We start from the raw sequence: 15,439 nt of genomic DNA on the forward strand, positions 1-15,439 counted from the left end.
GGTAGTCATTAGTCAACTTGTCTTCTTTGTTTCTCATCTTATGTATTTGTTTTTCTTACCCTATGCCTGTGTTAAAGCGCTCTGTGTCACGGCGTGAGAAGAGCGCTCTATAAAAATAGATCGAATTGAATTGAATATTGCTTTATGTGAGGACAACTATAAAGCCGTGTAGGAAATGGGAGGGTTTCCTGTTCCTTGTTTTCCTTTTTGAAGAGCTAAGGAGAGAGATGAAAGAGATCAGTGGTTTCCTGGGCATACAACTAGAGCTGGCTGACCTCTTAGATGATCCAGGCAGGTCGTGCTGGATTAATGTGTTTCTGTGTACACAGTTAGCAAGAGGTGTCAACCAATCAGCTTGCACCTATATCCCTTTTTTTTTTGCCAAGCCCCCAAGCCCTCAAACTCGTACAGCAAAGAAACCCCCTGCTCCCTCTATAACCCACTGAGGCCCCAGCTTTGACTCACAGGTCAGGGCCAGGAGGTGGTGGTGGTGGGTGGGGGGGCTAGCTAAGGAGCAAACAGGTGCAGCTCCAACTTCACTCTCCCAAGTGGCCCACAGAAAATAAAAAAGGGAAAAAAATCCCAAATCATGGTCTGCCTGCAGCACATTCAGAAAGTATTCAGAATCCTTTACTTTTAAGACCCTTGGAATTTAATTGATCACCTTTGAAATGTTTCTACACCTGTGATAAATTCCAACTGATTGGACATGATTTGGAAAGGCGCACACCTGTCTATACAAGGTCCTACAACCGACAACGTCTATCAAAGCAAAAGCCAAGCTATGAGGTCAAAGGAATTTCCTGCAGAGCTTAGAGACAAGATTATGTCGAAATATAGCTCTGGGGAAGGCTGCGAAAATATTTCTGCAGCGTTGAAAGTTCTCCATAATTCATAAATGGAAGAAGTTTGGGACTACCATGACTCTTCCTAGAACTAGCCGCCCAGCCAAACTGAGCAAGTGGGGCAGAAGGGTTTTGGTAGGAGAGGTGACCAAGAACCCGGTGGTCACTCTGGATGTGCTAAGAAGATCCTAAGGTGAGAGGAACTTCCAGAAGGACAACATCACTGCAGCACTCTACTGATCTGGGCTTTATGGCAGAATGGCCAGACAGAAGCCTCTCCTGAGTAAAAGACACAGGAGGCCCACTTGGAATTTGTAAAAAGGCACCCAAAATACTCTCAGACTGTGAGAAACCAAGATTCAACTGTTTGGCTTCAATTCTAAGTATTATGTCTGGAGGAAACCAGGCACCGCTCATCACCTGGACAATATCACCCCAACGGTGAAGCAACAGATGGCAGCATCATAGTGCGACGTTGTTTTTCAGCGGCAGGGACTGGGAGACTAATCAGGGTCAAGAGAAAGCTGAATGGAGCAAAGTAATTAATGAAAACCTGTCCCGGAGCAATCTAGAGCTCACAGTGGGCCAAAGGTTCACCTTCCAACAGTACAAGGATTCTAAGCACAAAGCAAAGACAAGACAGGAGTGACTTAGGGACATCTCAGTGAATGTCCTTAAGTGGCTCAGCCAGAGTCCAAACTTGACCATCTCTGCTATTTTTAGCGACCTGAAAATAGCTGTCCACTAATGGTCCCCATCCAACCTTACAAAGCTTGAGGATCTGTACAGAAGAATGATAGAAAATCTCAAAATGCAGGTGTGCAAAGTTTGTCACATCGTACCCAAGAAGACTCCAGGTTGTAATTGCTGCCAAAGGTGCTTCAACTAAGTACAATGAAAAGGGTCTGAATACTTATGTTAATATGATATTTCAGTTTTAACCACCTTTTCAAGACTGAACCACCATCTGTCCACCGGTGAGAGTCGCATTACGGCGATACCATCTTTACAAACACACAGACTACTCAGATACACAGCACAGAGAAAAGCCGAGAGACCCTCAGACAGCTCGTGTGTCTTTGCCACACTTTGACCACTTTCAGCTTTCTTTCTTTATTATTTACACAATTTTCAGTCATCCGATGTAAAAATGTGCATCCTTTTATTTCCAGCTGTGTTATGAAACACACATACACACACACACTGACTGAAACCACTTGTCCCGAGCGGGATCGCGGCGAGCCGGAGCCTAACCCGGCAGCAAAGGGCATAAGGCTGGAGGGGGAGGGGACACACCCAGGACGAGACGCCAGTCCATTGCAAGGCACCCCAAATGGGAGTCGAACCCCAGACCCATCAGAGAGCAGGAACAGGCCAAACCCGCTGTGCCATCGCGTCCCCCTCTGTTATGAAACTGTCTTGTTAATTCAGCCTGAATATTTATACACCAAATTGTGTTTGATTTCAGAGTCACACAGAAATCCTGCAAACTTTTGTGTTGCCGAGCGACCCGTACATAGGTTGCGGATATGGAACTGCATTACCACCCAATTATTGTGTTACTAACAATCCCAGACTCAAAAATCTTTCTGTCTTACCCTTTATAAAGCTATTTAAACTAAATAACTTCTGCATAATATCCACATCTTTTAAAAAGTTTAAAAGCAGAACCTTTGAAATTTTGGGGAGGGGAGTTTCGCAACAAGCGGTTGTTAAGGATGGATGGATGGATGGATGGATGGATGGATGGATGGATGGATGGATGGATGGATGGATCAATTCATTCACAGATACATAGTTACACATACATGGATACATGTGTGCAAATAAACACAAAACACGCTCACACAGGCACAGAAACATTCAGATTTTATATATATCAAAATATAAAGTCAGATTTTATAGATGTCTCACATAAAACAAGGACAGACATGTGCACAAAAGTATACACACACACACACACACAGAGCCCACAACATTCCTGCAGCTGCAGCACCACGGTGTACCACTCTTCCCGGCGCCTGCCCAGCGGCCGCCCAGCGCTCACCCCAGGGTGGAATGCCTAATGAGTCATGTGCCAGAATGCCGTGACCTCTCCGTGTGGGAGCGTAGGCGGGGCAGCGGGATGGCGGGATGTTGGGATGCTGGGGCTTGGCGCGAGCACAGTGGTGGGGGGTGGGAGCTTACCGACACTCTCGGAGGAAAAAAGCAGCAAAGAGAATCAGTCGATTTATCCCGTATGAGAAAGCTGCTCATGTTGCACGGTGCTAATGCAGCCGCGCTACGAGACGGTGAGCCCCGGGCAATTCCTTCACTGTAATTAAAGTGTTTAAAGGAGCAAGAGGAGCTCTTTATAACAGTCACAACGTTATTATGCGCCGTAATGCAAAAATTTCAACTTGGCGAGAAGGAATGTACCCTGCTACAGGCACAAGTTTACACTGGATAAAAACTGTTTTCAGCTACATGGTTTCAAATCATACGTATATTTATTAATTTAGCTGACGCTTTCCTCCAAAGCGACTTACAATGTTAAGCCACTTCCACTTATTTACCCATTTATACAGCTGGGTAAATTTACTGGAGCAATTACCCCGCTCGAGGGCACTACAGCTGGGATTTGAGCCTGCGACCTATGGGTCCAAAAGCACTACCAGCTGCGCCGTTAAAAACAGGGGGCAGCAGGTGATGTAGCTGGTAGAGGTGTTGGTTTGCAGCTCCAACCGGAGCGCTCCCACACTGACTCCCTGGAACAGCCACTCCGCAAACTTCTCTTCCATTACACCACCGGAACGGTTTTGTTTCCAAATCATCTCTCAGAGACTCACTCTAACAGTACCATTATATTGCAGCATTATGTTAAATTAATCACCGCAACAGTACAGCAAAATGACTCGCCATTTACACAACCAGACGTTGTGCTTGAGTATCCGTGCACATGTATTTAAGTTCGAAGCTATTTGTGTTAATTTATGGTATTAGCTTCGGCGAGGAGTTGAGAGCGAGCACGGTGCAGTGCAACGCGGTGCTCGGCTCTCTCTGCAGGGGGCATTTTCCTAATTGGGGGGGGGGTGTGAGCTGCAGGCACTCCATGTGCATGAAACTCTCTGGGGTCATCTGATTGTCTCTAATTTCACCGAGCAGACAGACGGCAGGCAGACATGGGCGCCGCTTGCTCGAAGCTCATCGCAAGAAGGGATCTGGCTGTTGCCATAGCAGCCCAACCTCAGTGCCAGGGGAATATGGAGAAAACAGCCCAACCCCATTTGGGCGCGGATGCACACGCGCACGGCCATTGTTCCACACCCCCCACCCATCACCTCCCTCCTGTCCTCCACCAGCACCCCCTGTCCCTGGACACTGCTTGCAAGTTTGTAGAGAACAACATGACATGCAGTGAATAGCAACAGCAATGACTGTATGCTTCCAATTCTTTCTCGTGCCTTTTCTACCTTTCGTGATTTCATTCAAGGGGGAACTCACAGATACCTGTGTTTCTTTATTCAAAACAGGAATGCGAATGTGAATAAAGGTTCAACAAGGGGACCACATTCATAGTATAGTACAATTTTTCTAAATGTTCCCTTTTTGAAATACACGCACGTTGGCTGAAGCCGTTTGTCCCGAGCGGGGTCGCGGCGAGCCGGAGCCTAACCCGGCAACAGAGGGCGCGAGGTTAGAGGGGGAGGGGACGCACCCTGGACGGGATGCCAGTCCATCACAAGGCACCCCAAGCGGGACTGGAACCCCACACCCACCAGAGAGCAGGACCCGGTCAAACCCGCTGCGCCACAGCACCGCCCCGTTCTTAAACTAATATTTCTTTATCTTCACGCATATCTGAGGCTCAGAAGCTATGAATCTCTACAATAGCTCTTTTTTTACAAAGGAACTCATTAAGAATTCTGTTAGCAAAACATAACTCAAACATTTGTTTTTTATATATATATAGAATTTTTTTTAAATCCATAGCTCATTCAGCCCGTCTCGCCTGCGTGTTTCCATGTGTAGCAGCTGCAGCTCTTTAGTGACCTTAAATGTTTCCCTTGGCAGAATAGAGGGAGTCCAAGGGCCCCCAGCCCAGCCCAGCCCAGCCCAGCCCAGCCCAGCTGTCCCCTACGGCTCTCCACACACCCAGCTTGTTCATGAATGTGCTCCGCTCCCCCAGGAGGTTGCGAGGGAAGCCCCGTTTGGGGGGAGGGCTGGCAGGATATTTACGAGCCAGGAGGGAGACCGGTTTCCTGCCTGCCTCTGCTAAGAAGGGAAAGCGAGGGTGGTGGGGCAGTGTAGAGGCTACCGAGGGCTTTCTTAAAGGCACATACATGGCCCCGTCCATGTGTCTGAGTCACGGGGATGCAGTTCCAGCTCCAGGTGCCTCTGTCACAGCACCGAGGGCTAGCGCCGCATAAATAATGTACACGACCGATCGAGAATTCATGAGAAACAACGGCAAAGTCTGATGGAATCAAAATAAAAACACTCCCGCAGCACCGTACCTTGCTTCTATGCGGAGTCTCACTCCGTGGCGAACGAAAAATTTCAGCTGACCAGACACGAAACAGACGTTTGAGAAATAGGAAAGAACGAGAGGTGCAGCTACTCGGTCAAAGTGCTTCCGTTTACCCTCACGAGCGTACAATAAAAGCTCACATTGGGCCGCTGACTGCTCTGGTAATTTCACAGAAATTTTCTAATTAATTCCAGTTCTTCCATAACTTCAGGGTGAACAAGAAGTCTTTGCCAATGTGTGCATGCATGCGTGGCTGCATATATGGGAATGTTTGTCTGACGGGACACCCAACACAAGCGTAACACAACATACGCTGAGCCCAGATTAGCTCCCATCACAACCAGCACTATAATGAGGCACTGAAAATAACAACATAACACAGGCAAATACCCGTTACTTCTCAGCCTTGGATCCAATGATAGATTTAACTCCATTTATCCCTCAGAACTGCTGAATCCCTTCCAGTCTCAAGCTCCTGAGACCTTTGTACGTTAGGCACCTGCCACCCACTAATTTTTAATGAACCTAATTTTTATTTTTATGTCACTTCCTTAACGTGTCAAAGCCCTCTGTCAGTGAAATGCAATCCTGTTTACTCTGAGCTGTATGCCATTTTGGAGAAAAGTGTCTGTTAAACGAATACATGTAGAGGTAAGCGGTGGACAGGGCACCCTAGAATTCCCCATGCTTCCCATGTCTGTTAAGACACCTGATCCTGAAAGGAAACTTTATGTTCTTGTAGTTATTTTCAAAAAGCAGAAATTTCCTTCAACAGGTAAACAAAATAATTAGTCCACATCTAGTTTAAAGATGAGATTAGAAGCACTGGAAGCATTTTGAGGGACTCAACAACTCTTCTGAGAACTGAACTCAACAACTATAATTACAATCCAGGCCATCACATACAAAACAAGTAATCCCAAACACAAAGGCAATACTAACCCAGGACGACCCCGAAAAATACAATCGAAATCAGCAAATCCAAATTAAAACAACCGTACCATAACGCAGCCAACCCGAAAATGCCACATCACAACTAACCAACAACTGACAAGCACAACTCAATCCAACAGAAGTACAACATAATCACAACAAAAACAAATACAGCCAAATGCAAACATAACCCAGCGCAAAAACCAACAAAACAAACCAACAAAAGTGCGCTGCTTGTCCTTATCCGGGTCAGGGAGGTCCTACAACTCAAAAAGTTCAAGTACAAAAAAAAAACCACAAACAAATCTCAACCCAACTCAACAAAAAGACAACCTACTTCAGCCCAAAGCAACAAAACAACTCGAGTCACCCCAGAATAAACAGAGCGTGAAGATACTACAAACCTTGGACTGGAAGCCCAAGGCTCTTTCTAAAGTATAATATGATAACCTTGACAAATATCTTATACACGACACTATTTCATGGTGGGGGGGGGTGCAGCGGTGCGGTGGCACAGCAGGCTTGGCCAGGTCCTGCTTTCTGGTAGGTCTGGGGTTCAAGTCCTGCCTGGGGTGCCCTGCAACAGACCAGCATCCCATCTTGGGTGTATCCCCACACCCTGTGCTGCTGGGCTGGGCTCTGGTTCACCGGGATCCTGCTGAGGATGGGTGGCTTCAGACAACGTGTGTGTGTGTGTGTGTGTGTGTGTGTGTACACCAGCACATAACAAGAAAACACTCAGAGTCAAGTCACAGTCACTCTACATATCATACAACAAAACGCACTATGCTGCTCTGGAAACAAGATGTAATTTAATCATTTCCTATTTCACACACAACGTTTAGGAACACCTTGTTCACTCATCTTTCCCCATACAACCAAGGAATCTCACAAAATTTTGTACATTTTCATTAAACACAGACTTAAATAAATTGTCGACGATAAATAATGGGTGAGGCGTGAAGCAGAGTTTTTGGAATATTTATGATATAGAGCACAGTAGAATTATAAAGGTTGTCTCATGGACATTATGGGCAATTTAGCAGGACCAATTCACCTGAACTACATGTCCTTAAACTGTGAAAGAGCCCATTGAGGTAACAGCGCTACCTGCTGCGCCACCGTGATGCTCATTTTTAAAAAGTAACTCCATTAAGTAATTAACTAATTTCATGACATCCATAACCTCCTCTTCTCCGGTGAGTCATGGAGATACAAGAAGTAGGAAGAAGGAAGAGGTGGGTACACAGAGAATTTTTTTTTTATTATAGAAATTTCTTTTTTTTTTTTTTTCTAACAAATATGTCCTTAACGTAGGCAAAAAAAGTCATTTCTTCTGGATTCAATACAATGAATGCAGAAATCACATGTATGAGGAAAATTAAAGTTAAATTTAAATGCGCCCCTTTTCACAAATCCCTCTTATTATCAATATCCCCAAAATATGCTAATAAAACAATTGGTCTATTAGGATATACCACCATTTTGCAAATAACGGATAATGAGCAGAGGAAAAAACCGAAAAGGCAATTAGTATGTGCTTAATATACAAATTTACGTTTTTATTAACTCAGCAAACTCTATAAGAAGTTCTCAGCACCTTACAATTTTCCAGATTTTAATTAAAAAAATATTTAATTTTCATGGATTGTGTTTCTAGTGCTTTGTTTTAAAAACGAGGCTTTGAAAGCAATGCTTACGATTTCTTTCCCCGACTATATTTATACAATCTCACTACTAACTATTCAACAGAATAACTGCAATTTATGATACTTGACAGGCTATTATACTGCTTTTTAATACTGTTCCTCTTAATCTTTGTGTATGGAACCATTTCTAAGTTCAGACAGTATGAGCAGACAAGTCAGTCAAGCAAACGAAGCCCTCCGAATTTGGACCTTTGCAAGGAAGAAAGAGAAACGGAGTGGGTGGAAGCAAAAAAACGATATGGTTAGAGACAGGCAAGGAAACAACCGCAGAGCACACTAACAAACACAGTGAGCACCATGGTGAAGCTTTGCCTCTTTTACCACATTATCACATATAATATATGCCCACCACTGAATGTGTTCAACATTGATCACAGCATAAACACGTGGATTCCTAGGCTTTGAGTCGTTCCACCTTCGCCTTGGCTCCACCCCATTATGGTGTTATGCGATTAGCTTACCTGTATCAGTCACACACCTCCGGCTTATCCAAACCGTCTTTACGTTGCGTGCCATGCATGCAGTAAATCGGCAGGAGCCACGCTCAGTGCCTGCTAAGCCTCTTACACTGTTCCCTCGGGATTAACTACTGGAAGCGACAACGGATGGAGTCAGCTCCGATTTAACAGACAGAAGTGGCCCAGACTCTCAGGAGAAGCAGGGGAGCTCCATAAGGCCACTGGGGGGGAGGGGAGGGGGGGGTTCAGCAAACAAAGACAAGGACGCATGTCACATGGGCCACCACAGGGTGAACGGGTCAAATCCAGAGGCAGAACAAACAGCCACGGAACATAACAGAGGAGACCAAAATGGGACCAGCCACAGAAAGGTATTCACTTGTGAAACATTCATTCAATCCATATTCTTCTTTTTGAACACAGCTAATCCTTGGTCATCTCACTCTGCTCGAGCAAGACGTTCACTGCCGTGACCGACAGAAAGCAAAGACACCCGGCAGGCCAAAATGACTTGCGTGCACAAATTCTGTTGGAACTTCATGAGGAACGCACACTTTTTACGACTGCGGTCACTCCGCACAGCGCCGGCGGGTGGGAACCAACGGTTTTTTCCCATGTCATTTTCGGGATTAGAAGTGAGGCAGGGTGAACGGTTGTTTCAGCACCAAACACACACCGACCCAGCACTCACTAACACATGCAGATGTACGGTAACACAAAGATTCCCAAACATGTGCATGTACCCCACATGGCCTGCAAGTCCTTCACAAACATTAACGCAGACAACAAAACAAACATGAATATTTGAATATTTATGAATATTCATGAATAGCATGAATATTTCAGTTCTACACACCTGTACACAACAGGTAACACTGATGAGAAGCTGGATTAGCTCCTGGAACAGGGCTCTATGTCACCCGGAGCACAACGGGTGTTAGTGTTACTGAGTATACTACAGTACAAGCTGATTCTGAGCATGTTTTCTTTTTTTTTACCATAGTCAAAAGGAGAAAGGATTGAAAACAATTATCTGGACTGTCCTCTTACCACTGGAGATGAAATTCGACACCCAGGGCAATCACAGATTGGAGGATGTACCTGTAAAATGCCTTTGGACATAAGAGTCTTCAGACTTTTCCCTGCAAGGAAAAAGAGCATCTTCAGAAGAGTACAGTACAGTAATACCATGCAGTTTCACAAGACATTAACGAGTATGTGTTGTAGACAATGTTACAACGATAATATACAGTATGTACGGTATATGAGGCAGCGGTTAGCCCAACATCGGATTCCCGCTTCCTGCTGTAGTGCTACCATGTAAGGTATTTACCTCGGATTGCTGGAGTAAAAATTACTTGCTGTATAAGTTGATAAGTATAAGAAGCTTAGTGTCCATACCACATATTGTAAGTAGAGACAAGTGTTGGCTATATCAATAAATAATAATGTCATGCAGTAGGAGGGGGGGTGTGGTGGCACAGCGGGTTTGGGCTGTGCCTGCTTTCCGGTGGGTCCGGGGTTCGAGTCCCGCTTGGGGTGCGTCACCTCCCCCTCCAGCCCTACGCCCTGTGTTGCCGGGTTAGGCTCCGGCTTGCCGTGACCCCGCTCGGGACAAGCGGTTTCTGTCTGTGTGTTATGTACTAGGCCCCATGAACTGGCGGGGGAGCACAATGTAACCGAAAACTGCAGCTCTGCATCTATTTCCCAACAGCAAAACACAAGCAATATAAATACAGACATTAATTGCAGCCTTATATACTGTATATTACACATACAGAGAAGTGGCTATTCACTTTAACTCCCACTTCGAACGAAAAGAGTTCTTTTATACGAGATAAGGGCGGCGCAATGTGTGTGGTCGACTGATTGAAGCAGACGGCCGCGATCCAAAAAAAAGGGGGGGGGGGGGTCCGGGGTCCGAGAGACCTTCTCTCCGTCACTCACTGCACTGTGAAACCACGTGTTATGAACAAAGCAAAGACCCAAGTCCACGTCTGAGGCCGACCTGCACACCTGGACAAAGACACGCACGGGGATGTCCAGTGGGGCGACAAACACGGATAAGGTTACGTGTCACTACCACGCGTGCCACGCACGGACACCGTGGACTCGAGCTTCGCGCCTTTCCCGTCAGATTCATCAAATGCGGCGGTGCACGCGCCAATTACCTGCCTCTCTCTGCCTCAAGGTTTGAAACACGTGACAATTTATTTCAACGCTCGTTCATTTGTTTTCCTTATCCGCCGCGTCGCGCGTCGCGCCTTGCCGCGCGCGCCCCCCGCTGCGAGTTACCGCGAGCGCTGCGCTAAACAGCCGAAATGGACGAGGCGCCGTTGTGGAGTGTAGCTAATTCAGACACACACCAGTTGCGGAGACGGTTGTAGGGAAATCGCATGTCCCGAGGTATGGAGCGGTCCAGTTCGTGAGTGCCCGACTCTCCGGCTCAGGGCTTCTCTCTTCTCCCCTTTCTCTGCAGTCGATCATGCCCTGCTCAGCTGTCCTGTAACCCTTTACTTCCACGCGCTGTAAATACAGTACCCGTAACACTATAACGGGTAAAACACGAACTGGACCGAACAAAGCACTGTGTTGTGTAAATCAGAGTAACACTAACTAATCAAGCGGGCCAGCGAGCGACGCGGTGACGACACGCCGGCCGGGGAACTCGCGCGAGCCGCGGCGCGTGCACGCTCACCCTTGTGCCTGATGCTGCGTTTCCAGTCCTTGGCCGTCTCCCTGCCGCTCACGAACTGGAACTCGTTGGGGGTGAGCCACTCGCCGCGGTGCCTGATGGAGGGCCCCTTGCTGCCCTGGCACAGCTTATTGATGTAGAGCAGCGCCCTGTTCTCGCCGCACTCCACCTCGATGCACGGCTCGCCGCCGTCAAAGAAGGGCTGGAAGTCGGGGATGGAGGAGAACCTCTCGAGCATCAGGTCCTCGGGGTGCTGGTGGGGGTGGGGGTGGGAGTGGGGGTGGAGATGCTGGAGCTGCCTGCGCAGCGCCGCGTCCTGCAGCCCCAGGTAGGCGCGGTGATGGGCCAAGAGGTGGTCGTAGGACGGCGGGTGGGGGGTCACCGCGGGGAGCGCGTTGCCTTTTAAAGGGGCCAGACACTGGGCACGGTGCTTGAAGGTGGACAGGGCTGCGTCGTCTGCGTCCAGCGTCTCCTTCTTGATGGCAGGCATGCTGCTGCTGCATGCCCCGCGTCGAGTCCCTGTCCCGCTCAGCTCCGGGACTGCCCCTGGCCTGGCCACGTCCCGGCTCCGACGGGGGTCTCCCCCCCTGTGGAGTCAGAGCCGCGCTGCGCTGCCCACCGCGAACCGCGGGCATGTCGGGGGGAGCTCGGTCATACACATCGGGTCGCAGGATCTGGGTATCGTTCCAACAACCACCTGTAAACTTGTTTGTCTCTCTCTTGGTTTTGTGTTTGTCGTCCTCTAATTCAGAACTCCGCCTCTTAGTTATAATAAATTCCCGACGACAGCCTGAATTGGAGTCCTCGGTGAAAAATAATAAAACCTAACTCCCCCCACTTGTACACGCAGCACGTGAACTGTCATGCACAGAGACGAACATCGCGTTTGACAAAAGTTTTTTTTTTTTATCCACAACAAAGCGGAAACCGCCTTCTTTACGCTAACTGTTGGAGTAAAGTAACTGACTGGAACCGGTGGCTTATTTTGCCCCGTTTTTAACCCTCTGTACGACTGTCTCTATCCCGCTTTAGCCCTGACAGTCAAAGCAAACAAGATTTGCGCTCCTCGCGCCGCCTCTCCAACTTGGCCCATTTAAACGACGCGACGCGGCGCGGCGCGGCGCGAGTCAGTGCGAGCGCCAGTCGCGGAAAAGGGGGCCCGCGACGGACGCCGTGGCGCTGCGCCTCTCATTCAGACACCGCCGTTTATTTCCTCGGTTCCAGCGCAGTTTTGCGGGACGTGCAATCTGCTTGAACTTGCTAACGGTACATGGAGCTAAAAGCGGACTGTGGCTCACTGTTGGAAATATTGGATGCAACAGGGATTATGGTAAAGAAAAAAAAAAAAAGGCACGGTTAAACAATTTGTCTTCCGTTCTGTTTGTTGGAAATATATTGGATGAAACAAGGATTATGGTTGAAAAAAAAAACAAAAGGTTTAAATAAATTTGTCATCCGTTTTCACAATGTGATATTATGCCGAGTCCACGCCGTACCCGTCTCCTGAACTTCAGACAGAGCTCCTGCAGAGAAGAGCCAAGCAGATCTACTGAAGCCTACCAGAGATGTTGCATTGCTTGCCTTTATTTCTGAGCCAAAGGGATTGTTTTTTTTACACTCGTTCGGCAATTGTTAAAATTGTTCTTTTAAATTGCCACCAAGGTGTCATTTAAGAAAGCAAAAACACCTTATCCTTTCCCTTTCCTTATGTCGTAAAACATTAACCTCACCGAAGACACATGTATGTCTGTTGAATAACACGGGTTTGTAACACAGCTCTGTTTGTCTTGTCTTCGTTTACCCACTTCCACAACAGATGTAACCCCCACACTTCTCAACAATACCCTCTTTTTATTTTAACCGTCTGGTGCTTTACGTTTACATACCAATCCAAAAGGAACCGTGGGTACAATTTGTTTCCGATATGACATCCATGACTGGGTCTTTCAGTCTTGAAAAACATTCAGGCATTCAAGGTAATAACAGATATTAAAATATTCCACCAAATATCTCAAATTTTCCTGCCTGGGTGTCTATGATGAAGAGACATGTTTTTTTGCGCCTTCACCCACAACTGAGACCAACATGTTTTCTTTTTATTCTTCGTTCTTAATGGGCCCATTTCATTTAATTACTAAAACTTTTCATTCGGTGTTATTCGGTATCAGTTTTCAACATGTTAACCTTACTGCTGCTGAAATACTACAACTACTCAATGAAGACCTAAGCACAAAGTCAGGAACATTCACTCATAAACAGGAGCAACAGGAGACCAGAACCTTCACCACTGAAAAAAATAAGACAATACTTTAAAATTTAATTCCCTGACAAACATTCCTGGCAATCTTAAATTTATTTATAGTTGTAAAAATTATATAAAACATTTTTTTTTTTTAGTTTATAAACATGAATTCTTCTGAGTAAATAACTGCTATATGCTATCAGTATTGTAACGACCCGCGTTACTGTTTTAGGAGAGAAACTCCTAACTGTAAATAGTTGCATTGTGGGGAATAATGTTAAATGTGGGTGTGCAACCACTGGGGGCACTTACGGGAAAAATTATGGGGTGACTGTGCTTACAAATATGTTTAAGGAGAGCCTGGGGTCTGGGATGGTTGGGTTGAGATGCAGGTCTTGAAGAAACTGCAGTCCTTGCACCGAGAGCATTATTTCCCTGGTGCTGATGTTCAAATAAATTGTTCATGATGAACGCTACCTCCGAGTCCTCCTTTGCCCCATCCAAGCCCATGGTGCTGCATACCGCAGTATTTTATTGGAGTTACACCTTAATATATGGATTTTTTCAAAATGACTGAGGCTTATTCATAAAGCAAAGTCTGTTTTACTAGCAGGTGAAGGTTCTTCATGCAGATATAATGGCCCACTTCTTTTAAATGAGACTTAATATTTACTGTGTCAATAATGATTATAATCCAATAGATTGTTTCCATCAGCAAAGCACAGGCACATGGCTGCAAGCTGAATGTGGTGCATAGCACTCTCCATAAAGTAAGTTATGTTGCCAAATGAAACCTGCAGCCCACTGCATGAAAAAAAAAAACAAGCAACTCACAGTACAAACACAGGATGAAGAGTTCTGTCTGTTTTCAGAACTCCAAAGTTTACATTAGTCTCCTACTTTGAAAAAATTCAAAGGGAAAATTCAGGAAGTGCACAGCTGGCTGTGACTAAATTAAGAGAAAAAGGGATAAAATACAAGATATACTGTACACTATGTAAGGATTATGAAAACTTGCAGGGTTTCAGGCCCAGCTGGTTATGTAACAAAGGATTAAAAGAGTCATTTTTATGTTCCTGTTGCTGCAAAATGTTAATTTTTGAATATGCAGCTGTTTATTTATTTCTAGCTTTGAATTGTGTTTCAGAGCCAAGATGAATATGTACCAGTCCTTCCGGAGAGTTCTCCACTCTAAATAGCGCAGCACATCCATTTGGCTTTGGTGTGAATGGACTGGGCCAGTTCTGTAAAAATGTACTCTCATCCCAGTGTCATCAGAGAAGTATATGCCATTATAACTCATGGTAGGCAGCCCAGCCATAGCAGGAACACAGCTATTTGCAAAGTGTCCAGGGTGAAGCACTGGTCAAAGATGATAAAAGGGATGCTTTCTGAGAATGATGTTCAGATGCCATTTAGCCATTGTCAGTACATTTATTCATTTAGCAGACACTTTTCTCCAAAGCAACTTATATTTACATCTTACTTTTATTCATTTAGCAGATGCCTTTCTCCAAAGCGACATACATCTCACAGAAAATACAATTTGTGCATTACCTTAGGAGAAAGAGACATAGCTGCAGATGTGTGACTCCTAAGTACAGTAACTTTCCTTCACCACATGCACCAGTGCTCATCACACAAGTAGCTGCAAAGAACTTTACCAGAATATCGCCGATTCCTAATCACCTTCCTAGCAGATTTTTTTTTTTTTTTTGAGATACATATAAACATTTACGTTACATTGCAGGAGTGGCTCTGTAAAGGATTGATCCGAGCATGATAATTAACAATTATACCTTACGTGAGCTTAAGGGATCATTGGTGAAGTGAGTCCAGAAGAGATGACTTTTAAGACCCTTTTTAAATGTGGACAGAGATTCAGCAGTCCTGAGTGAGAGAGGGAGGTCCTTCCACCACAACGGAGCCAGAACCGAGAACCTCTGCGGTTTACCTTTCATGCTTGGGACCACCAAGTGGGCAGATGTGGAGGAGGGTAGCAGTCTGGTTGGCGTGTAGCGAATAATCAAGTCTTGTAGATATCTGG

The 15,439-nt window shown here is 46.0% G+C and overlaps 1 protein-coding gene across 4 annotated transcripts in view; it reads right to left on the reverse strand.

Moving 5' to 3' along the window:
* The window catches only part of LOC108928110 (sterile alpha motif domain-containing protein 11-like), a 55,265-nt gene extending 42,710 nt beyond the window's left edge, over nt 1-12,555 (reverse strand). Inside the window, exons 1-2 of one of the 4 annotated variants that reach the window (XM_029249359.1) lie at nt 11,154-12,550; nt 9,506-9,597 (exon numbers count right to left, since the gene is read on the reverse strand). In XM_029249359.1, coding sequence (XP_029105192.1) covers nt 9,506-9,597; nt 11,154-11,640 — 579 coding nt within the window. In that variant the 5' untranslated portion in view covers nt 11,641-12,550. Of the gene's footprint in view, nt 1-9,505; nt 9,598-11,153 lie in introns of all 4 variants that reach the window. The other 3 variants (XM_029249358.1, XM_029249357.1, XM_029249360.1) reach the window with 3 other exon arrangements.
* Nucleotides 12,556-15,439: the final 2,884 nt, after the last annotated feature.

The sequence above is a fragment of the Scleropages formosus genome, chromosome 25 (assembly GCF_900964775.1).
Source record: "Scleropages formosus chromosome 25, fSclFor1.1, whole genome shotgun sequence".
In the NCBI taxonomy this organism is placed as follows: domain Eukaryota; kingdom Metazoa; phylum Chordata; class Actinopteri; order Osteoglossiformes; family Osteoglossidae; genus Scleropages; species Scleropages formosus.